The 23,040-nt window shown below is 41.9% G+C and overlaps 1 protein-coding gene across 3 annotated transcripts in view; it reads left to right on the top strand.

The window, feature by feature from the left end:
* The window catches only part of LOC141917856 (junction-mediating and -regulatory protein-like), a 97,409-nt gene that overhangs the window by 60,137 nt on the left and 14,232 nt on the right, over positions 1 to 23,040 (top strand). For all 3 annotated transcript variants that reach the window (XR_012621481.1, XM_074811452.1, XM_074811450.1), the window contains 2 exons: positions 14,789 to 14,954; positions 19,348 to 19,535. Coding sequence is in view for 2 of the 3 variants with exons in the window: in XM_074811452.1 (XP_074667553.1) it covers positions 14,789 to 14,954; positions 19,348 to 19,535 (354 nt within the window). In the remaining variant the exon portion in view is untranslated. The remainder of the gene's footprint in view (positions 1 to 14,788; positions 14,955 to 19,347; positions 19,536 to 23,040) is intronic.

Raw genomic sequence — 23,040 nt, 5'->3', positions numbered from 1 at the left:
TGGTGACATTATTAACTGACCACTTTAGTAAGTGAATGGAGACGATTTGGCAACAATCAAGTGATAACCAATTTGGCAACAGTCAACTGATAACCATCCAGAGAATAAAGACACTTTGGCAATGAGACCCATCAATGATCAACCAATCATGATTCAACTCCTACAAAACTTATACACATGAAGAGAGAGAGAGAGAGAGCAGAAAGAGGAAAGAGAAAAGAGAGGAGGAGGAGATAGGAAAAGGGGAATCACCACCCTTGGATCCTGCGTTGTCACAGAGTAGCCAGCGTGGTCCGTAGGTGGTGGGTCGACAAAGACACACGTGGGGTGTTGCCTTTATATAGCCTTTCTTACACACGCGCAGTAGGTTGTTCCAGAAGGTTCTCATTTTCTCTGGCTTGTACCTGCGCAGTTTGGCAAGTTCTGTCTCTGGGCAACAACAGGAGGGAGTGGGAGAGAAACGGCCCACCGCCCCACCTCTGCAGAGCTCGTTCTGCTTCTCCCCCACAGGGCTTCCCACTCGAGTTGTTTGAGACATCCTCTTTATGAACAGTCTCTTGTTTATGAACAGTTTGTGACAGTCCCCTCCCAAGGTCTTGCCCACCCTCAGCCTCAGGTGGTGGTGAGGAATGTTGGAGAGACAGCCTTGATGCTGTGCCAGCACTGCTCATCAGTAGCCAAAACGCTGGTGTGTAATCAACACCTTTCTGGCTACCAACACACAGCACAGCACTGTGAGGGCTGATATGGGGAAAAATTAATTCCATCTCAGCCAGATCAAATACAACCTTACATTAAATATTTGTGTAATATTCTCCAGTTCAATCAAAAGTTCAAAAAGACTTTGAAATAAAAATATTTTAAGTGATCCTTGTGTTTAAAGAAAATAAACCCCAGAAGGTTTTAAGGACCTTAAGTGAAGTAATGGGGTGCATTCTATAGGTAAAACTTGTAGTCAGAGTTAGGCTTTTAATAATGCAGCATGAAATTATTAGAAAATTACTCATAAAAAATGATAGCCTAACCTACTTTGGATATAGTTATCAAAATTCCACATAAGTTTGGGGTTTTTTTTAAATAACGTTATTAGAACACAATTTTTATACTGTTTTTCCCAGAGAATGACTGGGCCATCTAATTTAAAGCGTATTAAAGAGGGCAAACCCCAGCATTTGAAGATACTTTTTTTGTTTGAAGGATTTTGTGCATCACTGACATTTAGTTCCCATTTGCCAAGAGAAAAACGGACTCACTGCAGTGTTAGAAAATTGGAACTGAAATACCTTCTCGGGCAAACCATTTCTCTACTTTTTTCTAGGCATAGAAGATAAAAATGGGATATTCCTTTAAAAAGATTAATATTCTTGAGAAACTAATTTATCAGTAAGAGTTTGAGTTAAGAATTAATAGACTGAAAGAATTAAAATTCAGAGTAAAGACCAGGTCTGACTGTTTGAGAACACTGTCGGTGTTTAGCAGGTTGTCTATGGATTTTTGAACACTTAGTCTTGGAAAAGAAAAGAGTTTCTAAAAACAGTTGTACACCCTTTTCATGGGGGAAAGATGTTTCTTTTAGTGTCTGAAATTTTTCTGATCGCCCAGGATACTAATTATGAGTAATCATCTTGACCTCCTTTTTTATAATATTGTATCCTGTAGTATCATGGCCTGACTATAATTGACTTCTGATACTTAATTGGTTGGGGGAATACTTTTGTTCCACAAGTTGTTAGATATGAGTGAGAGCCTGCCTTTTATCAGTGGTCAGACTGTTTCTTGTTTCCCATAAAATCATTTAGAAATCCGTTAAAAATATTTTCTGGTGGATTTGAGGATGAGCTTCCGTATTCACACTTAAAGACTCGAGCTTTTTTCTGAATTTTATCCTCTTCTGATATTTCTCAGACAGCAACGGTGATGAATTAAAATGAATATTTGAATTAGAGAACAGTCAGGATTCACATGAGATGGATTGAAACATGACTTTGTATTCTATTTGAACAATAACAGATTATTTAGAAGACTGGATAACGGAAAATGTAATAATAGTTATTAATATGTATTGCTAGGGAAGAGTATTATAATTTTTTTTACTGTGAATTACTTGGTAAATGACAGCACATGAGAATGACCATAGTTTTATAACTTGGTAGCAAGATGATTGAGCCACCAATGCAACAGGGTGGTACAGCAGTAGATGCTCTCAAGTCTGTCAAATCAGGTATTTCCAGCAAAAGGAGAGGTGTTAGTGTGGACTTGTGAGATTTCTGCTATACCTTTCTTCCATGCATTTTTGATCTCCCAAGAAAGATTAGTTCTAACTGGATGCGCAGGGTTTGTGTGTCAGTTTTTTTGGTAGCAGGGGAGGGGGCTACAGCAGTGGCCCCTGTGAGAATCTTCTCGAAGCTCCCCCGGCTCCAGGTTGGACCCACCTCTGGCCAAGGCCAAGCTAATTAGCGACAGTGGCTGCGTCTCTGCGATAATGTATTTAAGGGAAACCTGGGAGGAGGAGTTACAAGGACACCTATGTGAACACCAAGGTCAGTGGAGTAAAGGGGAGAGGTGCATCGGAGCAGAGAGCCCCCCTGTAATCTCATGGTGAAATGGCAGAGCCACCCCCCTGACACCCATGGAGGTCCATGGTGGAGCAGATGCTGACCTGCGGTGTGTGGAGGGCCCCACACTGGAGCAGGTGGCTGTGCTTAAAGGAGTCTGGGGCTCTGTGGTGGTTTGACCTTGGCTAAATGCCAGGTACCCACCAAGTTGCTCTATCACTTCCCCCCCTTTCCCCTTTTTTTCTCAACAGGGCAAAGAGGGGAAAGAAAATAAGATAGGAAAACAAAACAACCCTTGTGGGTAAAACAACAGCAGTTTTAATATAAGCAAAGCGAAGCAAAGGTCCGCGCGCGGAAGCAAAAAAAAAAAGAAAACAGATTTATTCTCTACTTCCCATGAACAGGCGATGTCGGGCCTTCTCAGGAAGCAGGGCTCCAATACGCGTAGTGGTTGCCTCGGAGGACCAAGGGTGACCCCACCCCCTTCCTCCTTTCTCCCAGCTTTATACTGAGCAGACGTCATATGGTCTGGAATATCCCTTTGGTCAGTTCGGGTCAGCTGTCCTGGTTGTGTCCCCTCCCAAGATCTTGCCCACCCCGTCCCACTGTGGGGGGAAATGTCAGAAAGAGCCTTGGTGCTGTGTAAGCACTACTCAGCAGTAGCCACAACACCAGGGTGCTATCAACACCCTGCCAGCTCCCAACATAAAACACAGCACCATGAGGGCTGCTACAGGGGAAAACCAATTCTGGCTCAGCCAGACCCGATACAGTCTCCACCCCTTATTCCATACCATTTACGTCATGCCCAGGTCCCACATAACACTCATTTATCCATTCCGTAAGCTTTCTTCACTCCTCCAGATGTTCAGTGACTTGGCTCCCATCTGTCAAGATGGATGTTCAGGACAGGAGCAGTATGTTTGACTGTTGGACTCCAGCACCGGCTAGGTTTGGGTCATCATCGCACGTATTTGGTTCACTCTTCGTCGTTCCTACTTCCTCCATCACTTCCTGCAACATACAACTCAACCCACAGATTATTTCCCCCCAAGGTTAAATCTCCTTGAGGCACACACTGAGTAGCCCCATTCTCCCGCATTACCCACCAAGTACATCCAGGTCCCTGAGCAAAAACAATCCCACGAGTGGGCTTGCCTTTTCCCAAGGGAGGAGCAATCCACACTGCCTTCCCCAGCCATTTCCCTGTGTGTACTACAGGGACCTTATCTCCTCCCACAGTATGAAGGGGTTTTGTTTGGGCAGGACCAGGACGGTTAACAGATCCTCTGGTGTTAATTAGCCAAGTGGCTTCTGCTAAATTTATATCCCAGTGTTTCCATCCCCCATTGTCCAATGCTCTCAACATAGTCTTCAACAGTCCATTGTATCTTTCAATCTTTCCAGACGCTTGTGGGTAATAAGGGATGTGATACACCCACTCAATGCCGTGTTTCTTTGCCCGGGAGTTTATGAGATTATTTCGAAAATGGGTCCCGTTGTCTGATTCGATTCTTTCAGGAGTACCATGTCACCACAAAATTTGCCTTTCAAGACCTAAGATGGTATTTCGGGCAGTGGCATGATTTACAGGGTACGTTTCGAGCCAACCAGTAGTTGCTTCCACCATGGTGAGTATGTAGCGCTTGCCTTGGCGTGTTCGTGGCAATGGTCCAATATAGTCAATTTGCCAGGCCTCACCATCTCGAAAACTCAGCCATCGCCCTCTGTTCCAGGGAGACTTTACTCGTGTGGCTCGCTTGATTGCAGCACATGTTTCGCATTCATGAGTGACCTGTGAGATGGCCTCCATGGTCAGGTCCACCCCTCGATCACGAGCCCATCTGTACGTTGCATCTCTCCCGAGATGCCCGGATGTTTCATGGGCCCATCGAGCTACAAATAGCTCACCCTTGCGCTCCCAGTCCAGGTCCAGCTGAGCTACTTCAATTTTGGCAGCCTTGTCTACTTGCTCATTGTTTTGATGTTCTTCGGTGGCACGGCTTTTGGGCACGTGGGCATCTACATGACGTACCTTTAGAGCCACGATTTCCACTCGGGCAGCGATGTCCTGCCACAGTGCAGCAGCCCAGATGGGTTTACCTCTGCGCTGCCAATTGGTCTTCTTCCACTCCTGTAGCCACCCCCACAGGGCATTAGCCACCATCCAGGAGTCAGTGTAGAGATACAGTACTGGCCACTTTTCTCGTTCAGCAATCTTCAGGACTAGTTGGATCGCTTTTACTTCTGCAAACTGACTTGACTCGCCCTCTCCTTCAGTGGCCTCAACGACTTGTCTTGTGGGGCTCCACACAGCAGCTTTCCACTTCCGATGGTTTCCTACCACACGACAGGATCCATCAGTAAACAGAGCATACCGCCTTTCATCTTCTGGTAACTCGTTATATGGCAGTGCCTCTTGGGCACGAGCCACCTCCTCAGGCAGTGCTCCAAAATCTCTACCTTCTGGCCAGTCCATGATCTCTTCCAGGATCCCTGGACGGTTGGGTTTTCCCAGTCGAGCTCGTTGCGTGATTAACGCTACCCATTTACTCCAGGTAGCACTGGTTGCATGGTGTGTAGAAGGGATGTTTCCTTTGAACATCCAATGTAGTACAGGCAATCGCGGTGCCAAGAGGAGCTGTGCTTCTGTACCAACAACTTCGGAAGCGGCTCGAATCCCCTCATATGCTGCCAATATCTCCTTTTCAGTTGGAGTGTAGTGGGCTTCTGATCCTCGATATCCCCGGCTCCAAAATCCTAATGGTCGACCCCGAGTTTCACCTGGTATCTTCTGCCAGAGGCTCCATGTGAGGCCATGCTCCCCAGTGGATGTGTAAAGTACATTTTGCACATCTGGTCCTGTCCGAACAGGCCCAAGAGCTACCGCCCGAGCTATCTCCTGTTTGATGTGCTCAAAGGCTTGTTGTTGCTCAAGACCCCACTCAAAATGGTTCTTCTTTCGGGTTACTTGATAGAGAGGGCTCACCAGCTGACTGTAACCTGGAATGTGCATCCTCCAAAATCCCACAAGTCCTAAGAAAGCTTGTGTTTCCTTCTTGTTGGTCGGTGGAAACATAGTTGCTATCTTGTTGACAACCTCCATAGGCACATGGCGGCGTCCATCTTGCCATTTTATTCCCAAGAACTGAATCTCCTGTGCTGGTCCCTTGACCTTGCTTTTCTTTATGGCAAACCCAGCTCTCAGAAGAATCTCGATTACTTTTTGTCCTTTCTTGAACACTTCTTCTGCCTTGTTGCCCCACACAATGATGTCATCGATGTACTGTAGATGTTCAGGGGCATCACCCTTTTCCAGTGCAGTTTGAATTAGTCCATGACAAATAGCGGGGCTGTGCTTCCACCCCTGGGGCAGTCGAGTCCAGGTATATTGGACACCCCTCCACGTGAAAGCAAACTGTGGCCTGCACTCTTCTGCCAAAGGAATTGAAAAGAATGTATTGGCGATGTCGATTGTGGCGTACCACTTGGCCGCCTTTGACTCCAGTTCATATTGGAGCTCTAACATATCTGGTACAGCAGCACTCAGTGGTGGCGTCACTTCGTTCAGGCCACGATAGTCTACTGTCAACCTCCACCCTCCGTCAGACTTTCGCACCGGCCATATTGGGCTATTAAAAGGCGAATGTGTCTTACTGATGACACCTTGGGTCTCCAGTTGACGGATCAGTTCTTGGATGGGAGCCAGAGAGTCTCGGTTCGTGCGATACTGCCGTCGGTGCACGGTCCTCATAGCAATTGGCACCTGTTGTTCTTTAACTCGCAACAGTCCTACAACAGAAGGATCTCCTGAGAGGCCAGGCAGATTAGACAACTGCTTGACCTTCTCTGTGTTCACACTGGCCACACCAAAAGCCCATCGGTATCCTTTTGGGTCTTTGAAATACCCCCTCTTGAGGTAGTCAATGCCCAAGATACAAGGGGCTTCTGGGCCAGTTACAATGGGATGTTTTTCCCACTTGTCCCCGGTCAAGCTAACCTCGGCCTCCAGTACTGACAGTTCTTGACATCCGCCTGTCACTCCTGAGATCCAGATAGGTTCTGCCCCTCTATAACTTGATGGCATTAATGTACACTGTGCCCCGGTATCGATTAAAGCCTGGTACTTCTGTGGATTTGATGTGCCAGGCCATCGAATCCACACTGTCCAATACACCCGATCATCCCTTTCCTCCTCCTGGCTGGAGGCAGGGGCCCTCTATTCCTGTTCTTGGTCAGAGTATTCACTGTCTGACCCTTGCCGTGCCAGGCCGGAAACTCCTTCATCAGGGCCAAGGGAAGTGATCTCAGTCTTCCTGTATCTGGGAGATCGCTGATTACTTTCTTGCGGTTTCACACCAGCTACATTAACAACCTTCTTGGATGTCTTCTTCTTGGCAGGGGTCTTTCCTCGCAATTCATGTACACGAGCTTCCAACTTGAAGGTGGGTTGACCATCCCACTTCCTCATGTCCTCCCCCTGGTCACGCAGGAAGAACCAAAGTTCGCCACGTGTCATGCGCCTGGGTTTCCCTTTCCCTTTGACTGGGGTGGAAGAGAACTGATTTCTTGGGGTGCTCCTGACATCTAAGGCACTCGCCCGTAGAGATGAGGAGGTACCAAGACTCTCTTCAAAGTTCTGAAGCCAGGAAGAGACTGCCTCCACAGTTGGTGCACATCTTAGTCCTTCTCCCACATCCATTTCTGGGTAGTACATCGCAGCCAAGCCGGCAGAATACGAGGATGGCGCACCTTTAATCACCTTCCTCCACATGGCCCGTGTGCACAGGACATCCTCTGGATTTTTAGGGGCTTCATCATTATCTGGATCACTATAGATGACTTCCAGCACTGCTAATTCTCTCAGGTACTGGACACCTTCATCCGCAGTAGCCCACTTCCCTGGGGAGTTGTCCGTAAGATCTTCCTTGAAAGGATATCTTGCTTTAACACTTGAAAGGAGCCGTCTCCACAGACTGCAAATTCCTGTTTCTTTTCCAATTCCCCTTTCAATTCCTCGATCTCTAGCAAGGGAACCCAGCTGTTGGGCTTCCTTACCTTCCAGCTGCTGAGCATCAGCCCCATTATCCCAGCATCGAAGCAGCCAGGCAGCAATCCGCTCACCCGGCTGGCGGCTATAGTCTTTCCGCAGATCTCGCAGTTCTGATGATGTCAGGGACCGGGTAGTTTCTGCCTCCTGTTTGAGTTCTGTTATTCCCTCTTCTGACCCCTTTGCTGAAGGACCCGCTTCTTCCTCTTCTTTCTCGTCCCTTATTAATCGAGGGTATGGGCCTGTTGTTCTCCTTGTCCACTGTTTCTTTTTTACTACTGGGGCAATCTCTGCTGTTGTTGTTATTGTTTGAGTTCCCATCTCCACCACAGTCCTTTGAGAGCACTGAACTGCAGCTCGATAAGCACAGGCCAGGCCCCAGTACAGCGCTAGGAGTTGCTGATTTTCACTGGGATAGACAAGGCACCCTTCTATCAGGTGTTGTGTCAGTTTTGCGGGGTTGCTTGCCTGTTCAGGGGTAAGATCCCAGGCTACAGGAGGTGATAACCGTCCTAGGAATCTGCCCAAATCCTTCCACTCCCCCTGCCACCCAGGGACAGGCCGCCTCAGGGCACATTTTGGTATTCTCTCACCCAAAATTTGCTTTCTCTTACACCAAAAACCTACCGAGCTCCACACAGCCCACAATAGGCGAACAGCATTAATGAACAGTATCAAAGAGCTAACATAAGGATTAATAAGTACTTCGGGAGCCTGCAGAATAAAACCACTCATGATGTTCCCAATTTCTTCCAGCATGTTCCCGAGCTTAGCAAAATAAAGATAAGCAGAGCAATAAACAAACCCGTGACCAGCACAAGAGCTTGTCGCTTACTAACTGCTATAGCTATAGCACAATTAATATAAAACTGCCGTTGTCCCGCCCCGCGTTGGGCGCCAAAAAAGACTGTGGTGGTTTGACCTTGGCTAAATGCCAGGTACCCACCAAGTCGCTCTATCACTTCCCCCCCTTTCCCCTTTTTTTCTCAATAGGGCAAAGAGGGGAAAGAAAATAAGATAGGAAAACAAAACAACCCTTGTGGGTAAAACAACAGCAGTTTTAATATAAGCAAAGCGAAGCAAAGGTCCGCGCGCGGAAGCAAAAAAAAAAAACAGATTTATTCTCTACTTCCCATGAACAGGCGATGTCAGGCCTTCTCAGGAAGCAGGGCTCCAATACGCGTAGTGGTTGCCTCGGAGGACCAAGGGTGACCCCACCCCCTTCCTCCTTTCTCCCAGCTTTATACTGAGCAGACGTCATATGGTCTGGAATATCCCTTTGGTCAGTTCGGGTCAGCTGTCCTGGTTGTGTCCCCTCCCAAGATCTTGCCCACCCCGTCCCACTGTGGGGGGGGGGGAAATGTCAGAAAGAACCTTGGTGCTGTGTAAGCACTACTCAGCAGTAGCCACAACACCAGGGTGCTATCAACACCCTGCCAGCTCCCAACATAAAACACAGCACCATGAGGGCTGCTACAGGGGAAAACCAATTCCGGCTCAGCCAGACCCAGTACACCTGGTGATACAGAGAAATGATTACTTGTTTTGAGACTTATTTACTTATTTACTTATAGAAAACTGCTTAGCAACTTATTTCCTTACTTATAGCAAGTTATAGTATTACTTATAGTATTTTTGAATATTGCTAAGAATCCTGCTTGCCCAGACTGTTCTGTGGAATTTTACCAAGGACTGCTGTGTCCATCAAAACAAAGCAGTTTACTGTGAAAATCTACCAAGAACTGCAGTGTTCAGCAAAATACCATGTTTTTGTCCTTTGGGATCAGGTGTGCTCTAACTAGTTGGGCCTCGGTAATGAGTAAAGATAGCCATATACGGATGGTAGAAGTTTCATTGGTTCCCTTTGAAGATAGGATGAGTAAAGCGGCTGAAAAACATTTTTGTTGTTCAAGAAATTGGCCAAGAGAATCTGCGCATGCTCCGAGGAAAAGTACAAGTACAAGGTGAGAAAGACTGTGAGCCTTCCTCCCAAAGACCCCTGAAGACGCCCCCCAGGAGGCAATGCGCAGGTGCAAAGAGAACATAAACTGCTGACACCAGCCTCTAGAACTAACCCAGCCTCACTCATGCATATGTATGTTTGTGTTATGTAATCCAATGGATATGTATATCCACACTCTATCAGTTTTTGGTAAAATGTGCTGTTGGTGTGCAAGCTTTGTGGAGAAATCCCCTTGCACCCCAGCCGGAGTTAACATACCTGCTTTATAACTCTATTTCGAGTTGTAGAGTCTGTTTCTGCAAGTCACTGTTGCTGTAGTTCGGCATTGGGAGGACTGCGACACGTAGGGGTAAACCCACGCTGGTGCAGCCTGGGAATGGCTGCATCCCGTGGGAAGGACTCACACTGGAGAAAGTTCGTGGAGGAATGTTTCCAATGAGAGGGGAGCTACATGGAGCAGGGGAAGAACACATAGGAGTGCTTCCCCCTCCTTGGAGGAAGGAGCGTCAGACTGACCGTAACCACCCCCCCCACCCCTATTTCCTGCCCCTGCGCTGCTGGAGTTAGACATATCAGGAACAAAACTGAGCCCAGGAAGAAGGAAGGGGTGGGGGGAAGGTGTTTTTAAGATGTGGTAAGGCTTCTCACTGTCCCACTCTGTCTATTAAGTGTTGTTGTTAGTGTTTGAATTAAAGTGATTTTCTTTTTCTTCCTCTAACGAGTCTGTCTTTTGCCAGTGACCATAACAGGTGAGTCACCCTTCCCTATCCTTATCTCCATTCCTGAGCCTTTTGATTCACTTTTGTCCTTCCCAGTGCTGGGAGGGAAGGGGTGAGTGAACAGCTGTGTGGTGCTCAGTTGCCCTCTGGGCTCAAACCAGGACAGTGGAGCAGTTGCAGGGAGGGCTACCACAAAAAATGTCTGTTTCACAAGAGGATTTGAATTTGTTTCAACAAATAAAATGAAGGCTGAGATGATACAAAATTGCTCTCTATAAATATACTAAAGGGAATAATTATTAGTCAAGAAGAGTAATGCATGTTGCTGTTCAGTACTAGTGCAAGAACAAATGGTGTTATTTGATTGTGAATACACTGGAAATATGGAAGAAGTTTTCTAGCAGTTAGGAGGGAGTATATGGAATAGGCTTCCAACGGGAATAACAAGCAGAGTGTTTTGTGGAAGCTTTTTGTTTTGTTTTTGTTTTTACAAAAGCAGAGTAAGAACAATAACATGGAAATTATTTTAAGAACTCAGTTTATGAAAGCAGGTAACTTTAGATTTGTTGGAAAGCATACCATGGTGGTGGAAAGCTGGATTTGATGGCCCTCGGTTCTGTATTCCATGTTTGGCTATTTTCCTATTAATTTTAATGCTTGCTCTTTTAGTATGTCTTTATAGTTCTTGTTACAGGCTTTCTGTTTTAATCCCTTATATCTTTACCTGTGTGGGGGTTTACAGATTATACTTTTCTGCAGTAGAACTATTAAGAAAGCTAAGTTCCTGCTCAAGTTCTTCACTTACTATGAATGAGACAACAAAGACCTTAAACACTGTTACTTGAATTAGGGCCGGAGAGATTTAATTATTTGCTTGAGTTAATGCAGTAAGTTGTGGCGTAGCAGGAAATTGAACTCTGATCTCCTCAATTCTAGTTATTTGTCCAACTGCAAAACATTTCTTTCCTATAATCACATTCTCACTTTAAAGTTCTTGGTGTTTCTTTCACTGTGTTGATCAGCCTGAGACCTTTTTTACATGCGTATCTTTCCTACCAAGGATGCAGCAAATTACTAGTACAGATTAGGTAGCAATTTGTAACATTAAGAATTGAACCACTCTTAAATTTTTAACAAACAATGCTGAAACTTTCCTAAAAGTGATGATGTTGGTTTGAACTATCGCACATATATAGTATCTCACATAAAGTTTTAACATAAATGGTTGAAATTAAAGGTCCCAGTTTTTCTTTTTCATGAGGGGCTATTATGTAGCTAGGATATCTGGCTGAGGACCATATAACTGACTTGCGGAAACACGACCCCACAACCTATAAGGTTATAAAGTAGGTGTGTTTATTCAGTGCTGAGGTGCACGGGGGATCGGTCCACCACAAACGTGCGCCCCTCTCGTGGCACCTTGTCTTGGCTTTATGCTACAAAGCATCACATATTCATAATACGCCTATACATATGCATGACCTATCCCCGCTTCGTATTATAATGAGCCTGAAAGTCATTTTCACATGTTCCGCCCCGGTCTCCTCCTAGTTGTGTCTGCACAGTGTGTCCCAGTGGTCATGGGCTGGGGTCGCAGAGATGAAGGAGCTCCTCTTCCTCACTGTTGAACTTTTTACCTCCGTTCCTTGCGCAGTCTCTGTCGCCTCCTGGACTCAGGCCGGACCATAGGGTTGGTTTTGACCAGTTTTTAGGGCTGTCTTCCTATTCCATCAGGAAGCGTTCCCTCACAGCTTCCATTAATCAAGGTTTCCATATTGTTCTGCTCTCTGGCCCATCGACTATGATCTATTATCCTATTCAATCTTAGTTATCTTTTAACTAATGGGCCTCTAGCCCCTAGCCTGATCTCTAAGTCTTCCATCTTTATCTCTAAACTAAGTTATACCTTCATTTCTTGAGTGCCTAATTTCTATATCCTATTTTAATTTCCTAGCTCCTCATCTCATAACAATGTTAATTTCCCATTAATTGCTGTTGCAGCTGAAAAGGGAATATAGTGATGCTGTACCCCTAAAACAGACCAGGTACCTTGTAGCATCTGTAATGTATGCTTGCAGGGCTAAGATTTGGTTGTCAGACAGGTTCTTTATGAGGCAGATACTGGTAGAGCTGAATGAAATTTTGAGCTGCTGTAATGTGATTAGCTGATACTTCTGAAGATAGCCCATTTACGTCTCTATGCAGTCTTTATACAAAGTCTGTGGACTTAAATTTGGGAACATCTTTTTTAAAGAAAAAAAGAAGTATAAATTTATGTGAATTTCACAGTTCACTGAAAAAGCAAAAGTTCTTATGTGTGGTTGAAGTTTGAATGATGTTGCATTAATTTGAAAATTTTTTTTTTCCTATTTTTTTTTTTTTACGATGAGAAAATCCTTTGAAAATGCCAAAACCCAGGATACCCTGCCCGGCAAATGAAGATTATCATTCTCGTATTAAAAACTGGAAGGTTCCAGAGAATCAGTCCTTTTGTCTTGAAAACTAGCCTCTAATTCACTCCAAATATGCTGTCATTATGTCACTTACTGTTTTGGTCACAATTAGTAACTTAATATGGATGCAGAGTAATAGAATGGCATAGCAAGACATTTTGGTGTCACACTGGGCTGAAACATAAATTATACATTATTGATAGTAAGATTTATGATATTCATTTAAAGACATATTGATCCTTTCAGGCTAATAATTGATATACAAAAGATGCATTCAGTAAGTATACAATATAGTAAAATAAATTATAAAAATAGAAATTGCAAGACTTAATTCACAAGCTTTTTGTCTATCAGTCTCATTATGGAAAGAAGCCTAGAGAACCGTTTCCTTAAGTGTTTAATTAAACTGTGAAATCCCTGTCAAAGGATAATGATGCAGGTGCATTGTATGCTGTAAAAAAGGGATAGGACAACTTATGAAGTAAAATCCAGTAAGTCTATTTAGTATAAAAGGCAGAACTGTGCCTTAAGAAGTCTTGAGCTGCAAGCTGTGCTAGAGGCTGGTGAAACATTTTAGGGAAGTATCACTGCACTGCCTACTATGTTTCCTCTTCCTGGATATTTGCTGTTAACCTTTGTCCGAAACAGGGTATTGAGTAAGATGGATCTTTGGTTTGATTCAATACAGATATCTTTCTGGTTTAGTATAATTATATTTAAGCATATGTGATAAATAAAACCTAGGAAACCCATTTTTACCCCTTGAAGTAACCACCATAATGTAAAAATCTACTAGCAAATATTTTTTTAAATTTATAGTTTGCTAGGTCCTTTATTTCTCCTTGTTAAACATCCCTTTTTAATGATTGAATGTCTGTAATATAGGAGCTGGATCCCCTTTCATCAGAATGGTAAGGTAGATCGATCACAAATCTTCGGTACAATTTATAATTACTTTCATCCTTCATCTTGGAGAGACTATCAGAGATTCATTTTTTGAGAAGGTAGAGAACTTGGATGTGGCCCTAACTCTTCTCCTGCACACAGGTCGTAGAGCTGCATGGCTTTGAATTCCCTCCAAAGTGAGACAGCACATAAGATCCCCTTGCATATCAGTATTTCTTGAATATGGTCTGAATGGCCAACTGTATTGATTAGTTAATTCTTGTTTGGCTGAATGAAAGAGGATGATTTGAGTTCTCTTTGGTTATTTCTTGTGTTACTTTTCTATGTCAGACATATGATAAATAAGCACTAAAATATATATAAATATTTTAATCTAGATCTTTTTTCTCTTGTGAAAAACTCCAGAAACAATAATGCTGTAAAATTCATTACATTCTGATTAGATAGAACTTGGTGTTTTCTTAAATTTTCTTGTGTTGTTCCTTTCAAACTGCGGTGCTAGATAGAGGTTATGAGAATTTTGGAGGAAAAACTGGGAAAAGCAATATAAAGGCCTGTGGCTTGACAGATGTTCTGCTTTGTTAAGAAGGTTAACTATGCAATAAAATATATAAAATATGATAAAAAGCACTGATTTATCCCCTTCACTTTTTTTTAATTCATAGAGAATCTCCTCAGTTAAGTTGTCATTACAAGAGGATCAGTGCATGTAATTTCAAGTTCAACTTAAGTGACAATTTTAACTGTAGTTTTCTAGATGCTGTTAGCAAAACAGCTTTTAGACTTTTTGTATTGAAGATAAGAAAATAACTGATTTCATTATGTACCTTCAGAGAATCCAGTAGTAGAATAAAAGAGTGGTAGGGATGTTTCACATTACTCACTATGACTTGTCACTTTGACAGTCACAAAGAGTAATCCGATGCCATGGATTTTTTTTTTTATTACCATGTGCAGAAAAAATGTCAAGTATTAAAGATGTCTGAAAGTATGTGGCTGATCAAAACCTTCTCTTGATGTGTTCAATTTTAACACGTTATATTTAGTGTACTGGACTGTATCTAGCTGTAATCATAAAGTCTGTGGTTTTGTTCTCCTTATTATCCTGGAGTTGTATGTTTATTTTTTTTCTTTCCATTTAGATGCAGAGTCTGAAAGGTGGTACAGAAGCCATAGCCCGTTTGGACCAGTTAGAAGCTGATTATTACAATGTACAGCTTCAATTATATGAAGTGCAGTTTGAGATCTTAAAATGTGAAGAGCTGCTGCTGACAGCACAACTTGAAAGCATCAGAAGACTGATGTCAGGTGCTTTTTATGCATTTTAATTAAGACATAATCCGTAAAAGATAATTCTCTTCCTAAGAGTCTAGTAAAGCCTGTGGGAATTAAATGAGAACAGTTTCTTTTTCATGTGAAGAGCTGGATCTTCTAACATAAATACTGTTAAATTAAAATTACACCTGTTCATAAGGTGTATACATACACATACAGAAGTTTTGGTCTGGTTCTCATTGTCTGTTTGGAAGTAAGCATATAAGATACTATGTAAGGTTTGGAAAACTAAATTTAGGGAGGAGGAAATGTTTTAATTACTGGACTTGTCTCATTAAAAAAAAATGCATTGGCATTATTCATTTCTTTGAAGTGACTGGTTTTTCAAAAGGTATTCCTGCAAATCAGAATCCTTCAGCTAAACTTTGAAGCTTGTTGTATTGCCATGTCACTGATTTAGAGCAGTGATGCAAACCTTATGTTTTGAGAACCTACTATATCCTGTGTACTTACAGACTATGGAAATGGTACAGATAAATCATACAGCATTTTGAATGTAGTTCTGTCCTTTGGACCTTTTTATGCTTAATGCTTTTATTCACACAAACTGTTTTATTGTTTAGTGCATAGGGCTTGCATAGCATATTTTGTTATGGGTAGAAAAGTCACAAGAAGAGAGACTTGAAGCTGGGTTGTATTGTGAGTTGCCTCTGGAAAAAGAGAAAACACAAGTATAACAGGTTCTTCTCATCGTTGTGTGAATCTCCTCTCAGGCCTGTGATGGCAACATTAACTACATGTATGGAGGATGAGGATTGAAAACTCTGAATTACTTCAAAGAAATGTGGCAGCTTTACCTCTGTGGAGAGCTAGTGCTTTAGATAGATATTTGTACTTGGGAAATCAGACATTTAATTTTGGTACTGAAGGCACTGTATAGCTTTCTTACCTGCAGACCAAAGGAAATCCCTTGAACAGGAGGCTGAGAAGAAATGTGTATCAAAATCCTTTCTCTTTGATGTAGGACAGTAAAACCTAAGGGCCCTCAGAGATTAAGCTTGCTGTAAAAACACCATAGGTCATTATGACTTGTCACTAATATTTTCTCCAGAAATCTCAGAAGAACCCCCCAACCTTGTTGTCCCTCAAACAGGTTTCATTGCTCAGTGTGCAAAAGCCAATCTCACGCACAGAGCCGAGATTTCAGTTTATTCCATAGCTGTGCAAAGATGGGTGCTAGGTGGTAATTCCACAAAGCTAGCACACCGCACAAAGGAACTACAGCCTATTTATCCTATTACATGATTAGTAAAAACCTATCTAAGTTTACACTCATTGGTTCATAATTATCATTCCACTTGCTATTGGATAGTTCTATTTAAATTAGCCTTGCTTGGTGTGTAAATTAGCACGCGGGTTCCTTACAGGTGTGGGGGAGGCAGGGATCTCCCTCTGCCACCTTTACTTCTCCCCCAGTTTCCACAGATTTTTGCTGACTTCATGCTTCTTGGGCAATCACCCAGCTTCTGGCACCAGCTGCTCACCTCTTATCACTTCACTATTGAAGAGGTGATAAAGAAGTCGTTAGCAAGGCCTGGATCCCATCAGGTTTACACAATAGAGCCACAAAGTATCTGGCTTACACAATGGAGCCGGTGATTTAGTGGTCCTTGTGCTTGATGAGAAACAGGTAGGGCTACAAGGCTACAACCTGACTGAAAATAAAACCCCCAGTCAGCTAAACAACCCTCTCCTTCCCCCATGACAACAAAATAGTTTACCGTTCTGGCTTCCTTTGCTGTTTTAAATTTCTTAATTTAAAGCATTAATTAATACAAAATCTAAAAGGATTTTTTTTTTAATCAAAGACAGCTGTCTATATTAGAAGGAATTACTGGTTTTTAACAACTCTCAGTTATATCTCATAGGACAAAAAATGAAAAATACATTTCCTAAATTGTATTTTCTTCAAGGGATGAAATTACCTCTTCACACTTTACTTGGGCAGGGGGAATGGAACAATTAATCTTGTGAAGGATGTGACACTGAATTGGCTACATCTCTTCAAGACTGTTCTGTACCTAATCTGAATGAAAGCATCTCCAAAATGCAGTGGTCTTTTAATATCTGTTGTTTCCTATGGAGTCAATTAGTAAAGAATGGTTTGTTGAATCTTCTGTTATGCTTCCTTTTTAAGTGTAATTGTAGTCAGTAAAGTAATAGCCTTTTAATTGAGCACATCTGTATGATTTGAACTCCATGTATCTTAGTGACTTCTAGTTGCTATTCTTTACTCTTTGACTGTATTGGCTCTGCAGAGATATTTCTGAGAGTTTTGGATTCTGTTATTTGAGGGACATCTACAGAACTACTAATGAAGTCCCAACTGAGAATTTTTTGAGAGCATAATTTGATTTGACTGACAGTTTGAATTTGCAAGGTCATAAGCTAGAAGAAAAACATTTTCTTTTGCAAATTCAGCACATTAGATCTGAAAAGGATCAAATGATAATAGATTGTCATATTATAAACAACAATAGTATTTTTTTACTGTCATTAACCAAATACCTGCACTGTAATTCACAAAATGTTAATTTATTTGGTTAGAATTTTAAAGGGTCTTATCCTATCCATACAAACTATCCATACATCCTTGTACGATGGTTTTTTGTGGTGGATACATTGCTATCAACAGAATGTGATAGTTGGTTCCTGCTTTGGTTGGGGGGTGGGTTAAACAAGTGCAAATGGTGTGGATCCTATCAAAAGAGGAATCATTCTAATTGTTTTATTGTAAGTGGTGGAGTCATTAGAAGCTTAAGCACTTGCCAAATTTATAGACATTTGAAAAACACAAAAGCTGTTTGTAGAAAACTCTTGGAATGTTTGATGGAGGTTGCAATATGGTTGCCAAGTTTTTTTTTCAAACAGTAAAACATAATTTAGCATTATGTTTTAGAACTGGTAGATTTGACTTGTTTGCAGTTGAGATCTTGGAGTTTTACTTGTAAATTCCTATCTCTAACTCTGCATAAAAGTGTTCTAAAACAAAATTTGCATGCGAATTCTTCCATTTTATAAGTGTGTAGCAAAATATAGTTGTTACCCATGAGTTTTGGTTTTACTCACTGATGTCTCAAAGTGGGTTCTAATGACTTGCCTGTTTTATGAATGGATGAAATTTTATGTATTTATGTTTTTTAACTGAGTACTGAAGTAAAGACTCAAGTAGGTCTGTTTCTATTAGTTTTTATTTTAGGGTTAATACAATGATGTTCTTTCTGGTCCTGCCATATCCTGTGCTGAGCTGAAATTAGCATGACACAATCAGAATTTTGGTTGCAGCAGAGACCTTACAAATAACACAAAGTGACAACAGCTTTTAAAATGGACAGTGTTCTGAAGAAAACCCTGCCCCTCTCCCCAAATAATCTAGTAGCAGAAGTAGGAGGAAGTTACAGTCTTCCTGAAAGATATTTGATGAAGATAAAATAAGAATGTTTGGTGGTGGTGCTGCAAAGTAGACACTTAACAGTCATGCCAGCTGTATATACCAGTTTCAGCCAGCAGTAATGCATATCCCTCTTAGTGTATTACAAAAATATTCTGCTTGGTATGCCAGTGAAATAAGGAACAAGAGGAATTTGCTGCTTTTTCATCCCAACATTCTGCAAGGATTTATAATCATCACTCTTTCTTTCTTGGCAAGAGATGAGAAGGCAACATTCAGAAATGAGCTCAGTGTTATACTGAATACTTCACTCAAGAGGCTAAAAATGATGAGCGTTGATACAACTATTAGTAATGACCTCCTTTTCAGGCCTGTAATGCTTTGAAGGATTGCCTTGAAGTTACCCTCCCACTGCAGCCTCTGAGCAGTAGCAGTGACTGTGAGTGAGGTCAAAAACCTCCTAAGAGAGGATCTTTGGTGTTTTGTTGCCTAATTCCTCTTTCATGAAATTAATAGTAGGTTGTGGCAGAAGAATCCCATGCCAGAGATTTGAGAGAGTCTGTATATCTCAAGCTTTGTAGTGAAGACCAGAGGATATTGCTGGACATTGTGGGTCCCTTGTATTAGTTAAGAGACCCAAAGACATGTCTGGACATTGTGATCAAGTTAGACTACAGGCACAAACATGTATTTACAGTTGCATTTGTTCTTTAACACTGAGCTTACCTGAATACCAGGCTGTGCTTCATTGGTATTGATTTCTGTTCTTCATATACACTTTAAAGCCCTACAGTGCTTTGCTCTTTAGTGCTTTTCCTCTGACCTTTTGATTTTGCTCTTCCTCTGAAAGGACTATAGCATTCTTGTACATTAAATCTTGCAACTCAGGGGGGGGGGGGGTGTTGAACAAAACAAAATGTTAATCAAATACAAACTATTGATTTGACGTTTTCATTGCTGACATTTTTAAAACAGAGAAGAGAGATGAAGTGGTATATTATGACACTTACGAAAGTATGGAAGCCATGCTTGAAAAAGAGGATATGGCAACATCTGTACACTTGCAAAAAGAGGAGCTGCAAAAGTTACAACAAAAAATCCGCCATCTGGAAGCAAGGCGTGGCCATGTTTCAGCCAAGAAAGCCTACCTCAGAAATAAGAAGGTATTATTAAATTGCAAATTTCTAGCATAATTAGCAAATTTCATAAAACTTCAAAAGATTTTATTTCAGATACAACTTCAAGTCTCTCAGAATTTTCATGGATTATATTTACTTCTTACTAAAAGTTGTTTTACAGAGTACCAAATACAATAGCATGTGATATTAAATGGATGTATTTAAGATTCAGTTTACCTTTTAGCTTTAAAGGAACCTTTAATCACTTAGAAGTCAACAAATAAACTTTTGTCTATTAACTAATCAGAATACTTTCATGTGGAAAGTACATGCTAGAATGCATGTTTTTACAGGGAGTAGTATTTGCAGAAGAGAATCTAGGGTGTTTTCTCACTAATGCGTTCTATTTTCATTCTCTCACCTCATCCTTTCAAACTTATGTAATGTGTCATTGATTCTTTATATTCAGGAAATATACATGAAATCCAGTATATATTTTTAATTTGTAAAACTAGGTGTGTTATTTAGGGCCACTTTTCTTTATTTGTTACATGGTTAGGATGTTGTACAAAAAAATTGTTTTAATATAGCTAATATTTTGAAATTGTGTATCAAATGTAGGTAAATATGTTCATTCCTTTTTTCCAGAATGACTTGTTTACAGTTCCCTACCAGTTTGCAGCTACTTCAATATGCATTATTAATGAGCGAGATAGCTTAATGAGTAGAATAGATCAAAGTTTTGTTAAAAAATAGGTTTTCACCCCATGCTATATACTATAAGGCTATTTAGAAGTCTTAGTTGAGATGTCATTCTAAATTAAGATCAGGGGTTGGAGTGGTTGTATGTTCCCAGTCATGTCACTTGATAAGGGAGATGACACCTTTATATAAACAGTTCTAGTAGGTTGAGGGTAAAACATTCAGATCTTTCCTCTCCTTCATAAGTAATATATCTATTTCTATACCTAAATCTGAAGCAAAACAGTAGTTGATACATCTTATATTTTGGATTTTTTATATTTCTTCAGTCACTGTCTTGTCTCTGATTAACACAATATGGAGAAGACTGTAAATAAATCATTATAAAAGAAATGTCTCTTGTTAGCCAGTTATGGAAAGTAGTTTGCTCAGAGTCATTGAGTTTGTTTTATGTGATTCTGTAAAAAGAAAAAAGTATCAAGAAGCTGGGCTTTTTAGTACTTTAAGGAATAGATCCTATCTGTCATGTTATGCTAATTAATATAGGCTACATCATAATAGTTATGCTATTTTCTCCTGAATATGAAAAGACACTACTGGCACCTTATGGAGTACACAAACCTGATTAAAAGCAACAGGCTGGTTGCTGTTCCTTACTTAACTTACAGGAGTTAACAAATTGAGAAACGACCCTGAAGCAGGATTAGAGATTTTCTTCGCATGCCTTCTTATCTATATAATTAACTAGTCACCTTCAAATGGCTCATTTGTTTCCAGATTATGCTATGATAAAATACCTTGTTTAAGATGAAGGATTTCGTTATTCTAGGCTGTAACACTAGTAGCATGCCTACTTGTGTGCAGAGACATGATGCAGAGATGCATATGGTAGTAATGCTCATCTGGGTCTGCATGCAGGAGTAATATAGTCATGCCTGCTCAACATTATGCTGGAAGAATGTGGCTATATTGCTTTCAGGACCTGAGGCAATGTGTCTGTGTGGAACTTCATTGATGGACATCACATCATGGACATCACAGCGTGCTCAGAACCAGTTCCAGCTCTCTACTGATTTCATTGCAGTTGAGTGCTGCAGTGAGATACTTAGCTTTCAGCTACTAAAGAAATGACAGATTAGAATAACATGTATTTAAACTTGCAGGAGGAAAACAAAGATTTTGATTTGAGCAAAAAGAATAGGTAGAACTGGTTGTTCTGTGCCATTTTGCAGCACTTGTTGGGGAGAAAAGAACATAGCCATTTTGATGGATGTTTATGTTAGAGGTATTTACTGTAGCTGTTCTTAATACTGCTGAATAACGTGGAACCCTACTAAGCTTATGTGGTGGGTTGACCTTGGCTGGATGCCAGGTGCCCACCAAGCCACTATCACTCCCCCTCCTCAACTGGACAGGAGAGAAAAATATGACAAAAGGCTCGTGGGTTGAGATAAGGACAGGGAGATCCCTCACCAATTGCCATCATGGGCAAAACAGACTCAACTTGGGGAAAATTAATGTAATTTATCACCAATCAAATCAGAGTAGGATAATGAGAAATAAGAACAAATCTAAAAACACCTTCCCCCCACCCCTCCCTTCTTCCCAGGCTCAGCTTCACTCCTGAATTCTCTACCTCCTCCCCCCAAGAGGTGCAGGGGGACAGGGAATGGGGGTTGCAGTCAGTTTATCACATGTTATCTCTGCTGCTCTTTCTGCCTCACGCTCTTCCCCTGCTCCAGTGTGGGGTTCCTCCCACAGGAGACAGTCCTCCACAAACTTCTCCAACATGAGTCCTTCCCACGGGCTGCAGTTCTTCACAAACTGTTCCAGCGTGGGTCCTTTCCACAGGGTGCAGTCCTTCAGGAACAGACTGCTCCAGTGTGGGTCCCCCGCGGGGTCACAAGTCCTGCCAGCAAACCTACTCCAGTTTGGGCTTCTATCTCAATGGGTCCACAGGTCCTGCCAGGAGCCTGCTCCAGTGTGGGCTTCCCACGGGGTCACAGCCGCCTTTGGGTGCATCCACCTGCTCTGGCATGGGGTCCTCCATGGGCTGCAGGTGGAGATCTGCTGGGTGCAGGGGCACAGCTGCCTCACCATGGTCTGCACCAGGGGCTGCAAGGGAATCTGCTTCAGTGCCTGGAGTACCTCCTCCCCCTCCTCCTTCGTTGACTTTGGTGTCTACAGAGTTGTTTTACATGTTCTCACTCCTTTCTTTCCAGCTGCTGTTGTGCAGCGGTTTTTCCCCTTCTTAACTATGTTATCCCAGAGGCACTATCACTGTCGCTGATTGGCTTGGCCTTGGCCAGCGGCAGGTCCATCTTGGAGCCAGCTGTCATTGGCTCTATCGGACATGGGGGAAGCTTCTGGCATCTTCTCATAGAAGCCACCCCTGTAGCCTCCCCTTCTACCAAAACCTTGCCATGCAATCCCAATACAGCTTATGATTAATTACCTGAAAGTTCAAGACTCTTGTGTCTTTGATTCAAGCATATGGAAGCATTGATCTTGAGTGTTTATTAACAACATTTTGCAATAGTGATATTGCAAAATGTTGTTAATAAACATTACTTATAGTGCCTGATATGGATCGTTGTACTTTACAAACCTGTGAGGAAAAAAGGGTTCATACTATAAAGAGTTTGCAGTTTAAAGCATGCAGAGCAACAAGCCAGATTGGATGCAAAAGTAGATTCTAGATGGTGAGAATGAGCGCAGTGATGACTGAATGCTAAGTGGAGAAAAAAATTATTTTTTTAGGCTGGATTTGGAAAGTACATACCATGTGGTAAAACTCTTTCTGAAGGTCAGTCAGTTGGTCTGTCTCTCTCAGTTAAGAAGCATTTAT

The sequence above is a fragment of the Strix aluco genome, chromosome W (assembly GCF_031877795.1).
Source record: "Strix aluco isolate bStrAlu1 chromosome W, bStrAlu1.hap1, whole genome shotgun sequence".
In the NCBI taxonomy this organism is placed as follows: Eukaryota; Metazoa; Chordata; class Aves; order Strigiformes; family Strigidae; genus Strix; species Strix aluco.
The sequence above is the reverse complement of the archived record's forward strand: the minus strand, read 5'-3'. Positions and strand labels throughout refer to the sequence as shown.